The sequence below is a fragment of the Mastigoproctus giganteus genome, chromosome 3, assembly GCF_048544385.1.
Source record: "Mastigoproctus giganteus isolate SK-2022 chromosome 3, ASM4854438v1, whole genome shotgun sequence".
In the NCBI taxonomy this organism is placed as follows: domain Eukaryota; kingdom Metazoa; phylum Arthropoda; class Arachnida; order Uropygi; family Thelyphonidae; genus Mastigoproctus; species Mastigoproctus giganteus.
The window spans coordinates 104,217,585-104,242,354 of NC_143577.1; the positions used below are offsets into that span (position 1 = coordinate 104,217,585).

The window sequence follows — 24,770 nt, forward strand, 5'->3', positions numbered from 1 at the left end:
GTGAGCTTCAAGTTGGACAGTAAATGGATGTTGGCAGGTGGCTGCACGCATTCAGACTGGCGCCTGCATAGCCAGGTGGGAAGGAGCAGCAGTGCGTAGCACACACTTCTTGATTAGACTGGGGTTCGAGCCTGTGACTACAAAATACGAAGGATGCGGAAAAGTCAGGGAATGACCACTGCATTTCCTGGAGCAATATGGCTTTAGTTGCTAATTCTCCTAAAAACCAAATCACACACACTCGTTCAGACTGTTTTGAAAGAGAGAGCAAGAATGATAGAAGCCAATTCAGAAGAGCAGTGCCCAGGGAAATATCTGTAGGAGAGGCATGCAGCAGAAACAGTATGTCTATGAGACAGCAAGTGGAGAGAGACTGTTAGAGATGAATCATTAATTAACCTAACTGCCCTCTTCTGAATGGAATCAAGAAGCCTGAGAGAGGTTTAGGGGGCACCACCCCAGATGTGGGAACAATATTCCATGGTAGACGGATTTGCGATTTGTAAAGAGTGAAAGGTTTGGAAGAAAAGTAATGCTGAGAGCAAAAGGGAAAAACAAGTTTTTTAGATGCAGAGGAAGCAATATTGTAATGTGCTTGTGCCAAGAGAAATTAGAAGTCAGGGTAATTCCCAAAAGAGAAATATCATTTTGCCTAGAAATCTGAGTGTTACCCAAAGATAAGCATAGGAACAGAAGAATCCTTTTTGCGAGATATAAGACAAGAGTGAGTTTTAGAAGGATTGAAATCAACTAAATTGTCTTTGCCCCGCTGGAGATCGGCATTTAAGGAATTGGTAGCAGATTTTCGAGAAGTTGAAGCTGATTGAGCAGGACACAGTTTCTCAAAATGGAAATTGATATGCAATGTGCTATCATCGGAAAAACTATGGATAGGATTTCCAGTCAATGGAAGAAGGTCATTAACATACAAGGGCAAAAGAACTGAACCTGGGAGGACACCTGCATTACTGGAGAAGTTAAAGACAGAGAGCCATCTGCCATCACCCTCGGTGAGCGATCAGACAGAAAACTGGATAACCAATTACAAAAAACAGTTGGAACACCATAAGAGTATGGCGGAATCCATACTGGCGATCGTTGATCAGCCGGAAGGTTTCTAGGTAGTCTAAGAGTTGGTTTCTCCATTACTTTAGAAAGAGTAGAAGTAATTGCAATGGGACGATAATTGGATGGGAGGGATTTGTCAGTCCTTTTTTGGAACTGGCTGGATATGAGCAAATTTCCAATCAGAAGAAAAACACCTGAATAAGAAAGTGAAAAAAAGGCAGCAAAGAACAGGAGTAAGTTCGGGATCACAGGTTTTGAGAACAAGTGGAGAAATACCATTGGGACCTGGAGCTTTCTTAGCATCAAGATTAGTCAAAATCCTTCTGACATCCTTTTGATGGAAGACCACAGTAGGCATTGAATGGAGCTAGTAGTGAACAGTGGGAGGTGTTTTATCAAGATCATTAATACTTGAGTTGGAAGAAAAATGGGATGCTAGCAGGTCAGCTTTATCCTTGGCTGAAGTGACAACAGAACCATCTGGTTTCAAAACAGGTGGGAGCAGAAATGGGCAAAAGTTGTGGCCAATAGCTCTGGCAAGAGACCAGAATGCTCGGCTACCATTAGGGTAAGAAGCAAGTTTTCTACTCAGCCTGTTCAAACTCTACTTTGGACTGATTAATAACTGCTTTACAATTGTTGCGAGCATTGGTGTAGGCAGAAAATGAATCTGAAGGATTAGAAACAAAGCAATTACAATATGCATCATTCTTCTCTTGAACAGCCTTAGCACATTTATTGGAAAACCAAGGTTTAGGTAAAGAACGAGATTTTAAAATGGAGTGTGGGATAAAGGACTCCATTCTTGCAAAATAATTTGAATGACACGATCTGAGTAAACGGTGACATCAGACGTTTTGAAACAGTAATTCGACCAAGGAAAAGAAGAAAAGAAACCTCACAAATCATCTCATTTTGCATTCTTGTAATGCTAAACAATACGAGGTTGGGAATAGCCATGAGATAAAGGCTCCATTGGAGAAAAGACATTCACCAAGTTGTGATCTGAGGTGCCTAAAGGACCTCTCACTTCAACCATGTACTTAGAAGGGTTGTTTGTAAGAAAAAGATCAAGTATGTTGGCTCTATGATTAGGATTATCCATTATTCTGGTAGGTAAATGAGGAGATCTGCGCAAGGTCATTAGTAATTGCAAAAGCCTCAGCATATCGGCCATCTGGGTTAGTGTGACTAGAAAATGGAAGCCAGCTGGAGTTGTGATCATTAAAATCACCAAGGAAAATTACATGACTGTTAGGAAAGTTGTACAGGAGAAAGTCAAGTTGCAAAGAGAGGAAGTGAAAGAGCTCCAAGTGATTAGTAGTAGCAGTGGCATGTGATGCAAGAAAGCAAGTGTATGAGCTTATGCAGCATCAGCCCAAAAAAAAAAAAAAAAAAAAAATCACACCATTCCCTCCAAATGCCTGCCCCAGTTCCTCCTTAAATTTATTTAACCTGTCAACTACCACAACGACAGATGGAAGTTTGTTCCAGCAATTAACCACCCGCTGGCCAAAGGCAAATTTCCGCACATCTATTCTACATCTTCTTTTCTTAATTTGAACTTATGCCCCCTTAGGTTCGTAATCTGAACAAGTGGAAGGATCCCATCAGAATTCAGCGTGCTGAACCCATTCAAGGCCTTATACACTTCAATCAGATCACTGCGCAGGTGCCTAGTCTCCAGCCACTGCAATTTGCAGAACTTAAGCCTCTTTTGGTAAGAGGATCCCTTCATTCCCCTCACCAATCTTGTTGCCCTTCTCTGTACACGCTCAAGCAAATCTACATCCTTCCTAAAATGAGGCCTCCAGACCTGTACGCAGTACTCAAGGCATGGCCTGACTATTGCCTTATACAGAGGGACAATCACCTCCTTTTCCCTGCTAGCAAAATTCCTGTATATCATTGACAAAACTCCAAGACCTGCCCTGGCAGCCTGTCTGCATTGCTCAGAAAACTTCATATCTGCCTGCACAATTACTCCCAGGTCTTTTTCATTTTCTACCATCTTAAGTGTAGTACCACACAGTTGGTACATTTCTCTGGGGGTTACTTCTACCCATATGCAGTACTTTGCATTTGTCAAGGTTAAACGTCAGTTGCCACTTCTTAGCCCATCTGTCCAAATTATCTAGATCCTGTTGCAGTAGCACACTGCCATTACTGTCATTAACAACACTGCCAACCTTTGTATCATCTGCAAACTTCGACATTAAGCCTGATATACCTTCATCAATATCATTGATAAATATACAAAACAGCAGTGGACCTAACACCGAACCCTGTGGGACTCCACTAATAACATTAGTCCACGAAGAGCAGCACCCATTGATTACCACCCTCTGTCTTCTCCCACTTAACCATCCTTTTATCCATTGTAGCAACTTACCCTTAATACCATTCTGCTCCAATTTGTACAATAGTCTTCCATGCGCAACAGTGTTAAAAGCTTTCCTGAAATCCAAATATATGATACCAAATTATTTTTTGCATCCATTTCCTTTGTAACCACATCATAATATCCTATCAAATTTGCCAGACAAGACTTTCCCTTAACAAACCCATGCTGTGTCTGAATTATTGCTGCAGTCTTGTCTAGATGATCCTGCAATGCATCTGTAACCAGTGACTCCATTATTTTACCCGGAACAGAAGTTAAACTAACTGGTCTGTAATTACTCTTGTCACCCTTCAATCCCCCTTTGTGAATTGGGGATACATTTGCACATCTCCAGTCCGTGGGGACCTCACCTGAATCCAAGGATGCTCTCATAATTATGGCTAAGGGTTTGCTTAGTTGCTTTTCTGCCTCCTTTAATATAACTGGATAGATCCCATCCATCCCAGGTGGTTTTCTTATGTTTAACTTCAACAATTTCTCCTCCACTTTGCTTTCAGTTATATTAGAAAATCATTAAGTATCCTGCTACAATTTGATAACCTTCTGCCATTTTCAAACCTTAATAATTACTCATGTGTGAATGTAGATGCAAAATACTCATTCAGTTTGTTTGCTATCTGAGCAGGATCATCAACAGTGGAACCATCGATGTCAAGTGAACCATTCAGATTCGTCCCCTTCCTTTTAGAGTTTATATGAGTAAAGAAATCCTTGCTGTTTTTCTTAGCATCTTTTGCCAAGGATTTCTCGTAATCTGCCTTCACCTGCCTAACCTCCTTTGTGACCTGATTACAGACTAGCTTATATCTGTCATAGGCTTCTGAATCACTTGATAATTTATATGCATCCCATGCATTTTTCTTCTCTATTACGAATCTCATTAGTTCATTAGATAACCATTTAGACCTAAACCTTGAACAATATTTCTTAATAGGTATGAAACTTTTAATAGCATCCACGATTAATTCCTTGAATGCTTCCCACTTAGAATTTACTGTTTGTAACATCATCAGTTGATCCCACTGTACAGAATTTAAAAACTGTTGGAGACCACTGTACTCACCTTTACGGAAGCAAAAACCCTTTCCTTTACCCCTGTTGGTAATTAAATCTTTAAGTAAATCGCACATCAGTACACTGTGATCACTGCCACCTAGCAGTTCCTTTATCTGCAAATTCTTAATACACTAATGATCACTGCTAATAACCAGATCAAGAGTATTACTTTCTCTGGTTGCCTCTCAAACATGCTGCTGCAGAAAACAATCATCCAATAAATCCACAAAAGTCTGACTAGTGTGTGAGTGACCAACCCACAAGTTCCAGTCAATATCTGGGAAAGTTAAAATCCCCCATTATAAGACATTCCGATTTACTAGCTCACTCTATTTCTCTGTACAATTGTTCGTTGTACTCATTCGAGTCATTAGGCCTATAACACATTCCTACTCTTATTTTTGCTTTTGTAGTGCTTATGTCACACCAAACTGACCCAACAGTGCACTGTTCATCTATATCAACTGGATGTACTTCTTTTAATTTTATGTTTTTCTTAATTAACAGCATAACACCTCCTCCCTTTCTATCCTGTGTATCCTTTCTGTACACATTGTACTTCCCAAATTCCAGTTCAGCATTCCTTATATCAGTGTGACACCACGTCTCTGCTATCCCAACAATATCTGCCTTTGATGTCTTGACCAACACTCCAAATTCATCAAATTTATTTACTATACTTCTAGCATTGGTATACATGCAAGCATACATGCTCCTACTCCTAGTTACCCTAACACATCCCATATACCCACCTATTTCAGGATGACTGCCATCCGTCCCTGAAACCCCCAACACCCCACGCTCCAGGTCGCTACTTATTCTAATAGAAGTTTTGCAAGAATCACCTTCACCTCTGCCTACGGCTACTGTTAAACTATTAGTCCTTGTATCCCCCCCCAAGCTATCAGTTTTAGCTACCCTAACACAACCCATGTGTTTACTTGTACCACAATGGCTCCCAGCAGTCTCTGAAATATCATGCATCTTGTTTTTCAGGCTTCTGCTCATTCTAATAGAAGCAGTGCAAGAATCTCTTTCACCTCTGCCAGTGGCTACTGTCAATCTATTGGTCTTTGTCTCCCCCCAAGCTAGCAGTTTTCCGACCCACCTAACACTGCCTCGATAGCATCAGCAAATATTCTTGCACCCTTTCTATTTAAGTGTATCCCATCCCTGTAGAAGCAATCTCTCCTGTTAACAAGTACAGTCCAGGCTGAAAAAAATTCTACCCCTTGAGCCTTGCACAATCTTTCCAGGGCTGAACTGATCGACAAGGCTCTCATCATATACTCCCTCCTATTGTGTCTGGGCAGAATTGCAGACACCTTCAAATTCAACCCTAATTCTCGGCTTTTGTTCAACAGTGACCTGTACTTGTTAAGTAATTCTGCCGGTCTCCTACTCTTAATATCATTAGTGCCAACGTGTACAACTATATCACCTTTTGTGCCCCTAAAAGATGATATCGGCTCTACAACGTCATCAACCTTTGCCCCTGGCAGACATACCCTGGTCCTGTTCCACCTATCCTTTTTCAAAGCATGTTTCCCGTTTCCTTGACAATAGAGTCACTAACAACTACTAGTTCCTGTGGGACCAGCGCATTCTGCTTTGGGGGTTGCCGCTGTGTTGTGTGATGTGCAAGCTCTGGCATTGATGTGGGCAGCTGTGAGCTTGATGGGCCCCTCAATTTGATCTTTCGAGGGCATCTACCCTGTCCTTCAAACTCTCATATAGGCCCATAACAACGCTAAGTTGTCGCCTGATTTCCTTACATCACGCACACACACACACACACACACACACACACACACACACACACACACACACACACACACACACACACACACACATATCCCCCATGGCAATATCATGTTCCGTTCAAGAGAGTTCGGCAAATGTTTCACAAGTCGCACAAATTTTTTTAGGCTCTGATGCTTTGGAGAATCGCCCCCCTCAGTTCTCCCCCGAGTCACAGCACTCCTGCCACTTTGTGCCCTTTGCTTTGCTGCTCTAGTTTGGAGCATGATATTTTAAATTAATAAAATCAATAAATTAAATTAATTAAATGTCAATACTACGCTATCTAATAGAAACAGATTAGTGGAGTTGGGAGAATGGTAGACACAACAGATGAATTTGACACGAGGTAGAGAGATTTTAAGCCACAGAAGATCGAAAAGAGGAGATTCCAAATTACCAAGTCTCTGACAGGGAATATCGGAACGGACATATGCACAAGTACCACATTTGAGGCGAAAGGAATTATGCAGCGAAAAATTTGGACAACTGAGATGAGCAGTAGTTGAATCAACCAATAACTGAGATTCTGTCAGAAAAAAGTACATGGTTTTGACAGACTGCAAGTGGAAATGGACATCGTTGAGATTAGAATTGAGACCACGTATATTTCTGACATAAGTGTGAAATGAACTAGGAAGTGTTTGTGAAGTTTAGATCTTTTTGCAGATATGCTTACTCTATTAGTTTGACAATTCATGGTGTATTCAATAGTAAAAAAAAGTGGGTGAGACATGCTGTATGAAGTAATGAAATTTTTGGATATGGTGTACACATGGTAAGAATATACCCAGATCCTTGACATAACATGGCCTCGACAATGTACCCCGCATACACACTATTTGGACTCCCTCCAGTAACTATCTGGCAGAGTAGAGGTAGCAAGATTATACACTAGCTGATCCGGAAGCCTCCTCCGAGTTACCAGTTGGTTTGGTCCGGTGTACTAACTAGCGGCCGGCCTGCGAACACCATTTTAGATTTTAGAGCTGTACCCTCGAAATGTAAGGAAGATTGGATCTCGCCATGATGGAAGAGGTGGGGAAGGGTTGACCGGAACTTAGCTCTGGAGGCTAAACATGGGTTCTACCACTTCAAGCCCCCAATAAGCAAAGTGGTGGTATTGCACCGGTTGTTGAGAGTCATGTACCACATGGTATTGCCTGGTAACACTGAGTGGTGGCATTCCTCCATGTGGTGTGGGTGCCACACCTTGACCCCTGCTTACATTGTTTCACACCTGGGTGGTCACCCACAGGTGGATTGAGGTGTGTAAGGTCTTGAATGGTTTAAGCAAGCTCTGTGCTGATGGGATTCTTCCTCTTGCTCAGATTACACACCTGAGGTGATATAAATTTATATTAAGGAAAGACAGTTGTAGAACAGATGTGCAGAAATTTCTTTAGCCAGCTGGTGGTTCACTGCTGGAACAAACTCCTATATGTCGTGGAAGTAGATAGCTTAAATCAGTATAAGGTAGGACTATAACGAAACTTTTGGCGTGAATGGATGGTTGAAATGGGAATTTTTTTTTTTTTTTTTTTTTGCCGATGCTGTATATGGTTGCTTTCTTGAATCATATATCTCTTCTAATACTAATACGGTACTGCAAATGGGTAGCAGTAATTCCAGATTAAGTGCCAACTGTTTGGTACTACAGTGAGCATGGTGGAAAATGAAAAAACCTGGCAGTTTAATTGTGCAGTCAGATGTGAAGTTGTCTGAGCAATACTGACAGGCTGCCAGGACAGCTCATGTGGTTTTGTCACTGATATTCAGTACTGCATATGGATAGCAGTACTGAATAGTAAGGGATTATTCCACTGTAGAGTGCCTAACATCTGGAGACCTCATTTTATGCAGTATATAGATCTAGAATGGGTTCATAGATGGATGGGCAACGAGATTGGTGAAGGAAACAAGTGTTGTCTTTTCAAGAGAGGCTTCATTTCTACAAATTTCAGCATCTGGAGACTAGCACATACAAGGTGGTCTGATTTAGATGTTTAAGGTGCTGATTGGATTGAGTAAGCTCGATGCTGATAGCATTCTTCCTTTTTGCTCAGACTACAAAAATTAGTAGGCATAAATTCAAATTAAGGAAGGATAGTTGCAGAGTCAAGTGGAAATTGATTGTTGGAAGAAACTTCCATCTGTTCTTGTGGAAGTGGATAGTTTGAATAATTAAAAAAAAAAAAAAGAAAGGACTAGACAAATAAATTATTCGAAGGGATGGGCAGGTGATGTGGCATTTCCCCCCCCCCCCCCGATGGTTTTCTTGAATCATATCACTGCTATTAATATTAATATAGTAGGCCCTCGATTTAACAGACTAACTGGGGGAAGGGGTGTCTGCTATTCCCAAAAGTCCGTTAAATCGAATGTATTTTAAAAACATATATTAATAACAAATATACAATGTACATGATGTATTAAAATGTTATTATAATGTATAAGTATGAATAAAATATTATAATTTACATTGAGTAATTTATATATGCCACTGAAACATCTGTTAAAAATATAAAAAATAAATTTACAACAGGAACCAAACTTTTTTTTAATTAAACACATCAAAAACTATACAATTTAACTAATGGAGTGTTTCCCTCACTATTTTATTTTTTCCTTAAAGCTCACACAGTTGTTTTCAATGTGAACGTTAGTTTTTTCATTTAAATCCATTTTAGAGGGAAAAATAAATACTTAAATTCTTAAACCCCATTGAATAAAAAAAATACAAAAACTGTTAAAAAAAGTTTCATAATATTCAATATTAATTTAATTGTGAAAGAATCACAATTTTCAGAGTCAGAAACAACTGTCATTTGGCGGGAGAGGCATTAATTCCTTGCTGGTAGAGGATTCTGGTTGTTGTTGTTGTTGTTATTTAGCTTAACGACACAAGGGCTACTGAGGCCAAATTGTGTCTGTTCATAGTTTATTTAGTCGAAATATAGCACTGTTGGTGTTAAATTAAATACTCCTATATAGTCCAATACGTTTTAAAAATATTACAAGTTCATTTATGTTTGCTTCATTTCCCAGGATATGAGTTAAATCATGTGAGAGGTTCAACCTAGAGACTGACTGAAAAGTGTTTGACCGTATGGTTGAATATAGGGGACAATCGAAGAGGAAATGCCTAACAGTAAGTTGACTGTCACAGGATGAACACTGGGGTGGATCTTCTCCCAGTAGCAGGAACAGATGAGTATGATGAGTGTGTCCAATTCTGAGTCTTGCCAGTACTACTTCCTCTCGTCTGTTTTGTCGAAAGCCTGAGAGCCACAGCTTTGGTTCTTGCTTTATCTGGTAAAGTTTATTGTTGGTGTTACTTTTCCAGATCTGTGACCAATTGTCGTAACTTGCTTTGCGAATAACAGGCTTATAATCAGTGTAAGGAACCTGAAGATGTTCTGGGCCAGCTGGATGAGGATTTTTAGCTGCAAGATCCGCACTTTCATTTCCCGGAATACCAGAATGGCCAGGGATCCAGCAAAAACTGATTGATTGATTAGACACACTGCAGGAAAATAGCTGAGAATGAATGTGTTTCAAGGTAGGATGAGAAGATGAAAAATTCTTCCTTATGGCAGAAACAGCACTGAGCGAGTCAGTGTAAATTATGACAGGTGAGATGGAAAGTTCAATAATTTTACTGAGTGCTAATTTGATGGCATATAATTCGGCTGTGAAGACGCTGCAGACTAATGGTAGTGAAGCTGTAACCGTTAGAGAAGGAAAAACTGCAGCTGCACCAACCGCAGTAGCTGTTTTGGATCCGTCAGTATAGACTTTACAGGCATGGGAGTTCAGAGTAGTGTGAGCTAAGTGCAACTGCCTGATATTAAAGGAAGGTACAGTATTCTTTCCCCACTCCAAAAAATGTGTATCGTGGGAGGAAGAAACGTATGTCCAAGGTGGAACAGGAGCAGTTGTGTTCTGAAAAATATCGCTTAAATTGATATTCCAACTCTGAGAAAGCTCTTTAATCCTTAGTGAAGCAGGTCTGTTTTCATTTGGCTTGCTGTCATATATCAAATCCCACCGAGTATTATAAAGATACTCCCAACTGGGGTGAGATGGAAGACTCTGGATCTTAGCAGCATAGTGGAGCAATAATGATTTCCTACGAAGATGTAATGGAGGATCGTGTGCTTCGATATAGAGACTCTGGATTGGAGAAGTCTTAAAAGCGCCCAACGCAGTCCTGAGAGCACTGTGCTGGACAATATTTAGACGTTGTAAAGTAGTGCTCCTGGCAGAGTCATACACCGGACAACAATAATCTAGCCGTGACCGGATTAAAGTTCTATAAAGGTGCAATAGTGTATACCGATCAGCGCCCCATGACATAGCCGAGACTGATCGCAGTATATTCAGATGCTTTAGACATGTATTTCTTAAATGAGAGATGTGAGCTTGAAAATTCAGCTTGCTATCTAATATCACTCCAAGGAATTTAATGGTACTTACAAGCGGGATTGGAATATTGTTTATTTGTAATTCCGGATCGGGATGGAGAGTTCGTTTCTTGCAAAAGTGGGTGAGAGTGCATTTCTTTTCTGATAGTTTGTAGCCATTCCGTGAAGTCCACGATTGTATTTTGGTAATAGCAAGTTGGAGCTGCCGTTCGATGGTGTTCATACTTTGAGATTGACAAGAAATTGTAAGGTCATCTGCGTACATGTAAGTTTCAACAGTTTTTGGGATGTCTCGTGTTATGCTGCTAACTCGGATTGAAAATAGTGTTGGACTAAGTATCGATCCCTGCGGGACTCCTTCTTCCTGAATGTGAGATGCAGAGAGTACATTTTTATATCGGACCTGAAAAGAACGCAATTGCAGAAAATTTTGAATTATTTTCGGCAAATGGCCCCTAAGCCCCAAGTGGTAAAGGTCCATAATAATCCCATGACGCCATGTAGTGTCAAATGCCTTTTCAAGATCTAGGTTGACCATGACAAGATGTTGTTTCATGACAAAGGCATTGCGGATATGAGATTCGGCTTTGATAAGCACGTCCAGCGTTGATCTATTCTTCCGAAAGCCATACTGATGATCTGGAAGGAGATTTTGTGACTCCAGGATGTAAGTAAGCCTAGTGTGAACCATTCTTTCGAAAACTTTACCCAGGCAGCTCGTAAGAGATATTGGCCTATAGTTTTCAACACAGGAATGATCTTTTCCTGGTTTTGGTAAAGCAATAATGAAAGAATGACGCCAGGAGGAAGGATAGGCATTTTCGGAGAATATCCGATTATAAAAGATTAACATGGTACTCAAATCTTGTTGAATTAAATGTTTCAGCATAACATAATGAACTCCATCTGGGCCTGCAGCACTGTTTGAAGATCTGTTTAACGATTCTTGAAGTTCTATGAATGTAAAGGGTTGGTTGTACGGGAAAGAACGGTTCGTGAAAAAGTTGATTTTATATCGTTCTGCACTAGTTTTGATGTTCTGAAATGTGGACCCATAGGAGGCAGAAGCAGAGATTGTAGCAAATGATTCAGCAAGTGCATTAGCAACTTCTTCAGCTGTAGATAGGTCTTTCCCTTTCCAATGAAGTATTGGAGAGGGCATACGAACGAATTTCCCATTTAGTGCCTGTATTTTTTTCCAAATGAGGCGTGTGTCGGTGTCTTTTGTGATTGTTGAGGCAAAAGCGATCCACGAGTCTCGTTTCGCTTTCCGTCTAATCTGCCTTGCTTTTGCTTTAAACCTTTTATAAGCAATGAGGTTATTAGTGGTGGGATTCTTACGGAAATTATTCCAAGCTCGGTTTTTTTCCTGTTTGGCAGTGAAGCAATCTGCATTCCACCAGTGATTTCGGTGATTGTGATATGTCTTGGATTTTGGAATGTAAGTATTTGCTGCAGTCAGAATCTGATTGGTGATGTAAGTATTTACATCATCAATAGGTTCTTTTTTAACGTAAGATCTGTCTAGAAATATTTGAGCAGAATAGCCATCCCAGTTCGCCTTTTTAAACTTCCAAGAGGATCGTTTATCAGGATTTGGTGTTACTCCTGTTTGTAAGAAGCAAATGATCGGAAAGTGGTCACTGCTAAAAGGATCAGTTAATACAGACCATGTCATGATTGGAAAGATGGAAGGTGAGCAAACTGACAAGTCAATTTGAGAAGTAGATCCTGTAGGTAGGTGGATGTAGGTAGGAGATCCAGAGTTTAATAAATTTAGGTCATTATTATATATAAATTCCTCGATCAACTTGCCTCTTCTGTCCATTGTAGCTGATCCCCACAATGGATGGTGGCCATTAAAGTCACCGAAAAGACAAATTGGAGTTGGAAGTTGTGCGATGAGGTTGTCAAGTTCTGATTGGGCCAGTGATAGAGATGGTGGAATGTAAATCGAAACAATGGTAACTGAAATACCAACTGCAATCCGAGCTGCCACAGCTTCTAGGCTGGTTCTTAATTGGATCGGTCTGGACGGTATGTTAGTATTTACAAGAATGGCTACTCCTCCACGGGCAGGAGACTCTGGGCTTCTGTCTCGTCTATATATCATAAAATTTGAGAATTTCGGCGAAACTTGGGGTGACAAGAATGTTTCCTGTAGGCATATACCTATGGGGTTAAACTGAGAGATTAAATCTCTTATGTCATCCGAATGGCTGCTTAGTCCTCTACAATTCCACTGTATGATGTTAGGCATTATTTTGGTTTGGCTGAAGATGATTCATCTGACTGTTTTTTATGTGCAGGGCATTTTTTTCGGTCTTTTTTTGGGAATAATGGACGTCCAGTATCCATAGTGTCATTGGCATGGAGTTCTAGAATAGGGTCTTCATCACTTTGGTGTATATCCACTTCCATAGTGTTGGTTGGTGGATCAGTTTCCTTAGAGTCTTTATTGGGTTTCAATCTTTCTGCATCATTTGAGACTGTCACAGTATCAGTTGGGATACTAATTGGGGTGTTGGTGGCATGGCTGGTTTTTGTTTTAGAATTTTCTTTTCCAGTGGTTGATAAGGTTGTTTTAACCCAATTAGCTAGCGAGACGTTGGGCGGTATTGAGACATCTGTTTGAATTGCAGTTGTATGAAAACTGCGAGTTCGAGAGGCATATGATGGACTTGGCATGGTCAACATTATTTGTCTGCGTGCCTCAGGATATGTGACTTTATGTTCTACTTTGTATTTTTGGATTGTCCTACCTGTTTTCCACATCTCACATGATTTAGAAAAGGCGGGGTGATTGCCTTTGCAGTTGGGGCAAATGGGAATTGCGGCTGGACAATCTGCCTGTGTATGATCTTTTGCTCCACAAATAGGACAGATGGCGTCACCTCTGCATGCCTGCTGTGAATGGCCATATTTTTGGCATTTGAAACAGCGAAGAGGATTTGGGATGTATGGACGAATTCGACAATTTAAATATCCAGCTTTTACTGAGGAAGGCAAATCAGGAGTACTAAAAGTTAAAATGATGGAACGAGTTGGAATGAGATTTCCATCTTTTTTTGTCATAATTCTTTTAGCAGCGATTACCTTTTGATGGCTAAGTTCTTGGACTAATTCCTCCTCAGACACTGTAATTAAGTCCCATTCTGTGATGACTCCTTTAGATGAATTTAAGGTATTGTGAGGAGTGACAGACACTGGTAATCCACCAAATGTAGTTGTTTTTAATAGCCACTCAGAATGTTTGGATGTGGCTGTTTCAACCAGGAGATCTCCTGATTGTAGTCGCTTCACCATTTTTGGAGATCCTGCAATAGATTCTAGATGTCTTTGAATCATAAATGGTGATAACTTGCCCACGGGCTGCGTGGACAGAGAGTGTATCACAAGAAAATTAGGGATGTCTGGACGCTGTGCTTCAGTTCGAAGCCTTTTTGGTTGATTAATATCATGAGAGGATTCATGTCTTGAGCTTGAAGGCTCTAAGGGTGGAAAATTGTTTGAATCCATGATAGCTCCTTTTGGCCCTGGGGGTTTATCTTTACCGCCCAGGTTTCCGGCCCCGCCACGGGGAGGCAGGAGCAGTGCCACGAGGTGACCAAGCGGCTGAGTTAGTAAGTTAGTACTAATAGAAAAAAACAGAAAGGTGGTTTCCCTTTCTGGGCTTCTGCCTACTTCTTGTAGTGCGAGAGAGCTACTATGCAATAGAAATCAAGAAAACAGTTTTTCAAACTAAAATAGAAACTGTTCGCTCAAATGTTCTCTGTAGAAAAACGCTTTGGAAAACGCACTAGAATCGCTTGGCCACGGAACGCTTGGCACCCGGGGCCGAGGATTCTGGTGAAACAGGTCCAGTTGATAAAGTGGTCTTGAAGAAATCATCAAGCTTCAGTTGCCTTACACCTTGGTGCTGCTTCCATATTACTGTAGATAGAAATTCTCTAAAATGTTCATAATAAGGAAGCACATCAGGGTCTGATGATGATTCAATATAATGTATGATGTCATCCAAATGTGTCTTATAACAGACAATTTAGGTGCAACTGATTCTTTGTCATCATTATCGTCCTCTTGTTCTCCACCTCCGTAGGCAGGAGCGGCAGTGCGTAGCACATGCTTCTTGATTAGACCGGGGTTCAAGCCCGTGACCACCAAATATGGAGGATGCGCAAAAGTCAGGGAATGACCACCACATATCCCCGGAGCAATATGGCAATATGCTAATGCTCCTAAAAACCAAATAATAATAATAATCTTTTTCTCCATGAAGAACATTTTCCGCAGTCTGTACCTTACAAAAAATTTGATAGCCCGGATCAACTTCATCATTTTTGAGCAACTCTTCCATGTCTAAAAAATATATAAATTCATACACCGACCATTGAATAAAATTTAATATGACTACAATCTTTACACAAAAATATTTACAATAAACTATTGCGGAATGCTAAAAACTGTAATAAAAGATCATTTACAATAAAATTTGCTAAAATATAAAACATTAAAAGCGCTAAAAACCTGAAGCTTTCGGGAGCGTCAGCTCCCTTCTTCAACAGTGATATGACTTCCTGCAACATCTCCTTAAGTAGCAGGCTCACGGTACCTCCACACATGGTATTTCTCCACGTGGTTCAATCGGCATATGGTCAGAACTCTTCCATGTCATTCTCAGTTGCATTTTTGTTGTCGTCCCTCAGAAGAGTGTCCTGAAAAGTAGATGCCTCAACTTCTTCAAAGTCCATTTCAGGTTCATACAACAACTTCTTCCAAGTATTGCCCAAGGTAGTAATCTTCATGTCTTTCCCCACAGCTGCTAATTTGAAGATGGCATTGATCTGATGTTCTTGGCATGTAAATTTTGCAGTGTCCTGGTGCCTCTTGTATCTTCTTCTGCATCTTCCTAAAACTTCTTGTTCACTGATACAGCCAATGGATCAGGGTGCAATGATTACACTCTGATCCATTGGCTGTATCAGTGAAGAATTGTTAGGAGGCAAAAAACATTTAATTCTTCTATCCTTGCTAACTAACCTCTCAGCATTAGGGTGAGCAAGTGCATTTATCTAGCAGTAAAACAGCCTTTATTTCACGAGAAGGAATTTTCTGCACATCTGTCTGATAGCGTTGCACATCATATTTGTATGATAGCATTGCACATCGGACAGATGTGCGATGCTATCAGTATAAATATAGGCTCTAAATTTTGACTTTAGGACAGAAATTTTTTGTCCATTAAATCAGAGTCCATTAAATCGAGGGCCTACTGTACTAAGTTTGTTTTATTAGTTTGACTATTCATGATGTATTCGGTAATAAAGAAAAGTTTGGGGGAGACATATACACACAGAAAGAAAATACCCAGCTTCTTGACATGTCCCTCCAGTCACTATTTGGCAGAGTAGAGGCAGCAAGATTATACAATAGCTGATTCAGTTTCCTCGTAGAGGGTTACCAGTAGATTTTGTCTGGTGGACTATCTAGCACCAACCTGTGAACACTGTTTTAGAGCTGTAACCTCAGTAGATTTTGTCTGGTGGACTATCTAGCACTAACCTGTGAACACTGTTTTAGAGCTGTAACCTCAATTTATGGAAGATCAATGCTGTGTTGCCCACCATAACCTCAAAAGACATCAATCATACTGCATGATGTAGAGGGTTGCTGGAGGTTCTTCCTGGAGACTTAACATGGGTTTCACCATTTCATGCTTCCAATAAGCAAAGTTGTATTGCATTTGTTGATGAGGATTATCCTGCTGGTATTGGTTGGTAACACAGAGTGGCATCATTACTTCTGGTGTGGATGCCACACCTTGATCCCTACTTACATTGGTTCGCACCTGGGTGGTCACCTCCAGTATAGTAGGTGAAGTATTTTGGGACCTTCACTTGGGGTTTATATCCAGGGCTACTAACAGTTCTACCATCGTGAAGGTACAAGCAGAGGAATTGTTTTCTGCAGAAGAATCAGACTTTGTCAAAACTTCACTTGACCTCAAGTGTTACCCGATTATCAGTTCCAGCAGTGTTTCATACTCCCAGGTAAGAAGCTCTTACTTTTTATAACAGAGAATGCCTATGACAAGCCTGAAGGACAAAGGACTTGTATCCAAATTTTCCTTCAATTTTTATTTTTATGTTTGTAAGAAGAAACAGCTGAGATATTTGCCATATTAATAACATAAACCAGTGGCATTTTCTTTCAGGTTCAAATTTATGTTGATAAATACAAATCACAATGTGCTTAGTAGAAAGTTCATATAATTAAAAAGTATGTGAAATCTTTTTGCATAAATAGCCATGTTGGAGTATATATGTATACACCATACCTGTTAAAAATTTTCTTTTATACTATTTTTTTAACAAATAGTGTATTTCACAATACAGTCATCCCCCGATTTGTGCAGGGGAGATACATTCTGGAAAAACTCTGCACAATGCAAAACGTAGTTTATGACATAATGAGGGTTCTGTACCTGTACACAAAAAAAATGTTCAAAAAAAATTAAATTGAAAAAAATTGTCTTCATTCAGTAAGAAAAAAATTACAAACATATCCATAAAATTAATGTTGCTAATACTTATCTCTAGATTTTTAAACTAAATTCATTGCTTCTTTGTCGATGTTTTCCTGTGATTAACTTGAAACAGCATCTGGAACTTTTTGAAAAAAATTAGTTAAAATTGTTTACTTAGAAGCACGCTGTTTTTCTCTATAAATTGCTTCAAAGGAACTAAAGCCAATTATAAAGTTCTGCAAAAATTGTAAACTCCTCTCCAAATTAGGATCCATATCCATAGCTTCTTGGCTAAGCTGATTTGCAAGCTTCCATATCTGCGTCAGCTGCTTCACCCTTTAATTTTAGATTGGAAAGACTTAACGTTTTTTAAAATTTTCAAATCAACCCATACTGGCCTGAAAGACTGCATTGGATGGACCAGCTTCCTCTTGTAAGTGATTAAAAATTTGGAGAGCTTTGGTGCAAATAAATATCTGAACTAAGAGGTATTCTCTTTCGATTAAGATGTTCTATGCAGAAAGAAAGTAATTTTTCAGTTTTCTCTATTAACGGATGATGTGGAACAGATAACTGAACTTTTAATTTTCTCAGCATTTTTCCCTAATTTGTCGAATGCTAGATTGATTTATGCTGTATTTCTTTGCCACTGTCACAACCTTTTCGCCATTTTCTAACTCCTTAATGATTTCTAATTTTTACTCTAAATTTAATTTTTTTTTTGTTTTAGCTTTCTTCATTTTAGGCACTAATTAAACACACACTCTATATAGACAAGAAATATTAAATCAGCAAAAGCAATTCTTACTAATTAAAACAGTATGTTGTGCAAACCAGAAAAAGATTCTGTCTGAACAGCTAACGTAGGATAACTGATGAAGGGGGGGGGGGTTTCAAAAATAACTGGACAAACACACCACCTTTTATTGCTATGTTTGGTTATAAGAATCAGTTTTGAATGATTTTGTAATATTTTTCTCAAGCACATTTCTGGAGATTATGACCATAAAACAATAAAAAAACAATGTGCACTTTCCAGTTTATTGGGCTTTTCTATTAGTGCAATCCAATTATAAATGGGTAGTAAGCTCGATCTTATTGCATTTGCAATAATACCGACAGCTGGAATTCTGTGGAATTTTATATTATTATGGTGAAATGTGTTTCTTCTTTAATGAAATTTTCAATCATGTAAAAAACAAATTTTCAAAATCTGCTCTTCATTCCTAATTTTGAACTTCGTAAACAAAAAAAAAGTCTACGCACAATCTAAAATTTTGGTAGTAAATACCTGACCAAGCAATAGCAAAACCATGCAGATTAAGGAATGACTGACGTATTGTTTCTAAAATTACTGAAAAATACCGCTATTTTTTAAGAGTTAACAAAAATTCTACATTGGTTACATGCCTATCAAAAATAACTGGACAAACACGCCACCTTTTATTGCTATGTTTGGTTATAAGAATCAGTTTTGAATGACTTTGTGATATGTTTCTAAAGCACATTTCTGGAGATCATGACCATAAAACAATAAAAAAACAATGTGCACTTTCCAGTTTATTGGGCTTTTCTGTTAGTGCAATCCAATTATAAATGGGTAGTAAGCTCGATCTTATTGCATTTGCAATAATACCGACAGCTGGAATTCTGTGGAATTTTATATTATTATGGTGAAATGTGTTTCTTCTTTAATGAAATTTTCAATCATGTAAAAAACAAATTTTCAAAATCTGCTCTTCATTCCTAATTTTGAACTTCGTAAACAAAAAAAAAGTCTATGCACAATCTAAATTTTGGTAGTAAATACCTGACCAAGCAATAGCAAAACCATGTAGATCAAGGAATGACTGACGTATTGTTTCTAAAATTACTGAAAAATACCGCTATTTTTTAAGAGTTAACAAAAATTCTACATTGGTTACATGCAGTAACAATAAATAATCATTAATTAATGCATGAATTATTTTTTCTATATATATATATATATATATATATATATACACACACACTATGCTGCCACTTTATTAGGTACATCTATCTAGCCGAGTGGGTAACGTGCCTTCCTGGCAATCCAAAGGTTGTGGGTTCAAATCCTGCCTCGGGTTTGGATCAGACTAGTGCAAAAACCTTGGGAGGTGCATTATGACCACAGAAGCCGATGCACCAACAACTAACAAAAAAAAAAAAAAAAAAAAAAAAAAAACACCTACCTAGTAGCATGTTGAGCCTCCTTTAGTCTTCAAAACAGCCTGAATTCATCTAGGCATGGATTGAACAAGATGCTTAAAACATTGTGCAGAAATGGAATACCATGCAGACATGAGTGTGTCATGCAGTTCCTTGAGATTCAATGGATGTGTAGGCCTGCAACGAACAGCCCTTTCCAGCTCATCCCAAAGATGTTCAATAGGATTGAGATCTGTGGACTGAGGGGGCCATTGCAGCAAAGAAGTCATTGTCACGTTCCTGGAACCATTCCATAGTGATTAGGGCTTTGTACACCAGAACATTATCCTGCTGGAAGTAACCATCTGACTGAGGATAAACTGTCAACATGAACGGATGCACTTGGTCAGCAACGATGTTTAGGTACAATGTGGCATTCAGACTTGAATCAATGGACCCAACATGTGCCAAGAAAACATTTCCCACACCATAACACTGCCCCACCTTGCACAGTAGTCGTCAGACATGACGGGTCCATGGATTCATGTTGTTTTCACCAAATTTTGAGCCTCCCATCAACATGATGCACCAGGAACTTCGTCTCGTCAGACCAAGCAAGTGTTTTCCAATCCTCGATAGTCCAGTGCTGGTGTTGCTGTGCCCACAGGATGCATGTTGTCTTGTTCTTCATTGATAACAAAGGTACGCAATGTGGCCGCTGGCTGTTGTGGTACATTTGCGACAAAGTGCGACTAGTAGTCTGTTGCGATATTTTGTTCTGCGTACCAGAGTTGTATTCTGACGTGATGTGCGACAATCTAGCCATCCTCCTCTGACCTCTCTCATCAACAGGCGATTTCTTCCACAGGAGGGCCGTTGAGAGTGTTTTCTGTTCATTGCACCATTCTCGATACACCCTTGAAACTGTGGTGTGTGAAAAGTTCAGGAGAACTGCCTTTTTAGAGATGCTTTGTCCAGCACGTCTTGCACCTACTACCCTGTCATGTTTGAAGCCCGGTAGATTACTCCTTTTCCCCATTCTTGCTATGGTTTTTATGCTTAACTGATACTAGAAAGGTTTTCCAGCTGCAGCTATATTCACAACTGTGATCGTGCGACTTGCAACGTTAGCATTAGTAGAGGCATATGATGCAGGAAAGCAAGCTTATGCAGCATCAGCCAAAAAAAAAAAAAAAAAACTTCCACTTCACCCCTCCGTTCGTTCGAAATACCTGTCCAGCTGAGCCTTAAATTTATTTAGGCTATCAACTTTCACAACAAGGGGTGAAAGTCTGTTCCACCAACCAACTACCCGCTGGCTAAAGGCAAATTTCCACACATGTATCCTACATCTGTCTTTCCTCAATTTGAATTTATGCCCTCTCAGGTGATTATTCTGAGCAAGAGGAAGAATCTCATCGGCATTTGAGCATTCTCAAACCATTCAAGGCTTTATACACCTCGATCAGATCACCTCACCGGTGCCTAGTCTCCAGACACTGTAATTTGCAAAACATAAGCGTTTCTTCGTAAGAGCAACCCTTTGTTCCATTCACTGATCTTGTTGCCCTTCTCTGTAACCATTTGTGAGACATTAGTAGAGGTACCTAATAAAGTGGCAGCACTGTGTGTGTGTGTGTGTGTGTGTGTGTGTGTGTGTGTGTGTGTGTGTGTGTGTGTGTGTGTGTGTGTGTGTGTGTACAGTGAAACTTCCCTTTAACGGACAGCCATGGGGAACGAAAATGTGTCCGTTAGAGAGAAGTGTCCGCTAACAAGAAGTCAGGGGAAAAAAAAAAGAAAGAAAGAAAAATCGTTAAACGTTTAATGTAAAATTAAATTAAAATATATACAGATTTTGAACAATATTTTTGTAAATAATATACAATTACGTACACAAGAGATAAAGAAAAATCGTTAAACGTTTAACGTAAAATTAAATTATATACAGATTTTGTGCAATATTTTTGTAAATAATATACATACAATTGTGCTATGCATATTATGACTTTATCTCAAGAAAAATACATACAGTAATCACTTATTTTCTTCTGCACCTTCTTCCGGCTCATAATTTTGTTTTCAACATTTGTTTGGAGTGAAGAAACCATCGAAAGTCCTTCAGTATCTTCTTCAGCGGCGAAAAACATTTTTAAACGATTGATTTGTATGAGCGCTTCTTCTATTTTCATCGGTGGTTCGTCGTTAATATGTTCTTCGACAGAATAACCTCCTTCCATTTCTTCATCCTCATGAGCAACTTCTTGAAAATCGATGATAATGTCGTTGATATCTAGAGCACCATCTTCTGTAGTGAGGTTTGAGTCTATATCTTTGTAGCCAGGGTCACTTGTAGCGGAAGTGTCGTACATTATCAATAGATGTTGAAGTTCTTGTTCTTCTTGGTGCTCCACATTGCTGTTCGCAACTTCAATTTTTGCATTTGAGAAGCCAGACTTTACAAAACAGTTCACGACAGTTTGTTTTCTAATTGCGTTTACTGAAGAGGAAATCCATTGAATCGCATCTAGGATGCTGATTTTCTTTGCAAGGTCACTCGCACATGTTACATCGTTCATGTTTGCAATGAGATGTCTTAAAACACGTTTTCTGTAGTGAAGTTTAAAATTTTTTATTATCCCTTGATCCAAGGGCTGACACTCTGGAGATGTGTTTGGTGGCAGAAAAATGATTTGAATGTTGGACAATTCAATGTGCGGGTGAGATGCAGCATTATCCATGAAAAGAATATTTTTTCTGTTTTGACGAATCATGTTTTGGTTAAAGTGACTTATCCATTCGCTCATGATATCTCGTGTCATCCACGCTTTTTTATTAGACTTCCAGTCAACATCCAAAAGATTCAACTTTATGCCCTTGAAACAACGAGGATTTTGTGGGTTTCCTATAACAAGAGGTTGTTCAAAGTCTCCCAGCATATTTGTACACAATAGTACAGTCAAGCGTTCCTTAGAAATTTTTCCGCCCTGGCACTTTTCGTTTTTTAGACTCATTGTTTTTTTCAGGAAGAGCTTTAAAAAAACAACCCTGTTTCGTCACAGTTGTAAATATCCTTATCTTCGAAATCACGACATAAATCTTCCAATTTGACAGTCCACTCTGTTACAACCCCAGTATCAACAGATTCACCTTCACCACTTACGGTTTTCCAAGAAATTTTATGCCGAGGTTTGAACTTGTCTAGCCATCCCACAGAAGCTTTGAACTCATTTACTCCCATAGATTTCGCAACCTCCAAAGCCTTTTCCCTAATAATAGGCCCATTAATGGGAATTTCTTTAGCACGTGCGCGACAAATTTGAAGTCCAACAGTTTTCGGGAATGATTTTTGAACCTGATCATTTACGTGTTGCCAAAATTGTTTGAGCAGTTCATTTTTTTTCTTTAGGATGTCGCTTACCTGCGTCTTCCCGATTTTGAATTTTACAGCGAGATTGCGAACCTATTTTTTTGCCGATCATACACATTAATGAGTTCGACTATCTTTTAAAGTTAAATGTTTACAAGAAGACATTGTGCACTTCACACGACACTGAACAAAACTGAAAACTGAAACTGAAAAGACTAAAGGCCGACCAAATCCCCCCACCCTGCACACACCGAATTCATCAGAAGTTTTACACGTGCCTTAAAATTCTTGAAAAAGGGTTTAGAACCGCGAAGTAAACCTTGATAAAATTCAGAGAATCGGAAATAGAAAATAAACACACGATTGAGGCAATACGTGGAAGAAACGTTCCTAGAAAAGGGGCCGTGAGCTTGCCTGCTGTCCGTTATGGGGAGATCAAATTAAGTGCTAATCAAAACGAAACAGTGCAGATTGCCTGTCCACGTCCGTTACAGAGAATGTCCGCTAGACAGAAGCTGAAAACACGTTAAAACCAATGGAGATGAGTTGGGGAATTTGAAAGTGTCCGTTGTAGAGAGATGTCTGTTAACGAGAGGTGTCCGTTAGGAGAAGTTTCACTGTATATATATATATATATATATATATATATGATATTAATTCTTTTCTTTTTATTTTAATTAGTTAAGTTTTCAGTAAATTTTACACGGTAGTAGTGAGTCCATATGCTAAAGCACACTCATACTGCCCTCTATAGCCTAATTTTTCATATATATTCAGGTTCAACAGTCACTTTGTCAGTGGTATGGTGTTGCCATATTAGTGCTAGGTTTTGTTTTATTGTAATTTTTCTGTTCTTATTTTTCACTGCATAAGGCAACCATTATTCAAATCCATTGTATTTGTGGGTCAATCAGTGCATCAGTTTGTCTATGCATGGATTTGTCCAGTGTTTGAAATGGTGATTCCTCGACCATTATTGGCCTTGTGGTCCCCTGTCGAGATAGGGCATAATGGCCAGTCTATTTTATTATATTTTTATTTATAGTTTTGTTGATCCAGTGTTGTAATTAGTTTCATCTCTGCTTTTAGTGATATTTCACATAATCAAATTTTAATTAATTGGTACATTATAAATTATTTCTATTATTTGGTATCATATATTTGGCTTTTCTAAATTATTTTAGGAGTTTTCCTTCTGCAATTCCCTTTCTCCCCCCCCCCCTTTATTTTATTACATATGGTTTATTTTTATTTTTGCTCTATTGGTTTGCCATGCTATGGCAGTTGTTTTATTTATTTTTATCTTAATTTGTGTATATATATATATATTTTTTTTTTAACAGATGAAGAATTAAAGACTTTGAAAGAAGAATTTTTTCATCACCAGAACAAAATAAACCAGTATTATCAGTTAATGGATTATGTAAATGCCGAATCTCCAAATCAGTCTACAGGTAATTTTTTTATGATAATTTTTTTTTTCATATACCATTACATACCAGGAACATAAAAGAATTGCTACAACTGCATTAACTGAATGCTATTTCAAAAATTTCTGTAGTAATCGCCAGGACAGGAGAAAATACTATATGACATTACATATTTAGTTATGTTTAATCAAATAATAAAAATAAAAGAGCAAACTACCTTGCCAATTTAATTTATAGTAAATTGATACACAGATAACATTGGGCTTTTATAAGCTCAATTTTATCTGTGTATCATATTTGGCACTGTACCAACTGTTTCAACAGTGTGAAATTAGCTAATTCACTTCCCTTGTGTTGGCCAATCACAATGTAATTTTGAAATCATGCTGTGATGATATGGCATGCAACATTCAAAGTGCACCTCACATCACATGAAGTGCTTGCATCTCTCTCTCTCTCTGGGTTTATGACAGAATCAGTCATTTTGATTCAGTTTGACCCCCCTCTGTCACACTGTCATTAT

The 24,770-nt window shown here is 38.9% G+C and overlaps 1 protein-coding gene across 1 annotated transcript in view; it reads left to right on the forward strand.

Moving 5' to 3' along the window:
• Window positions 1-24,770, forward strand: part of LOC150088197 (alpha-2-macroglobulin receptor-associated protein) — a 228,105-nt gene that overhangs the window by 171,448 nt on the left and 31,887 nt on the right. Inside the window, exon 4 of the mRNA XM_090369378.1 lies at window positions 24,161-24,271. Coding sequence (XP_090225504.1) covers window positions 24,161-24,271 — 111 coding nt within the window. The remainder of the gene's footprint in view (window positions 1-24,160; window positions 24,272-24,770) is intronic.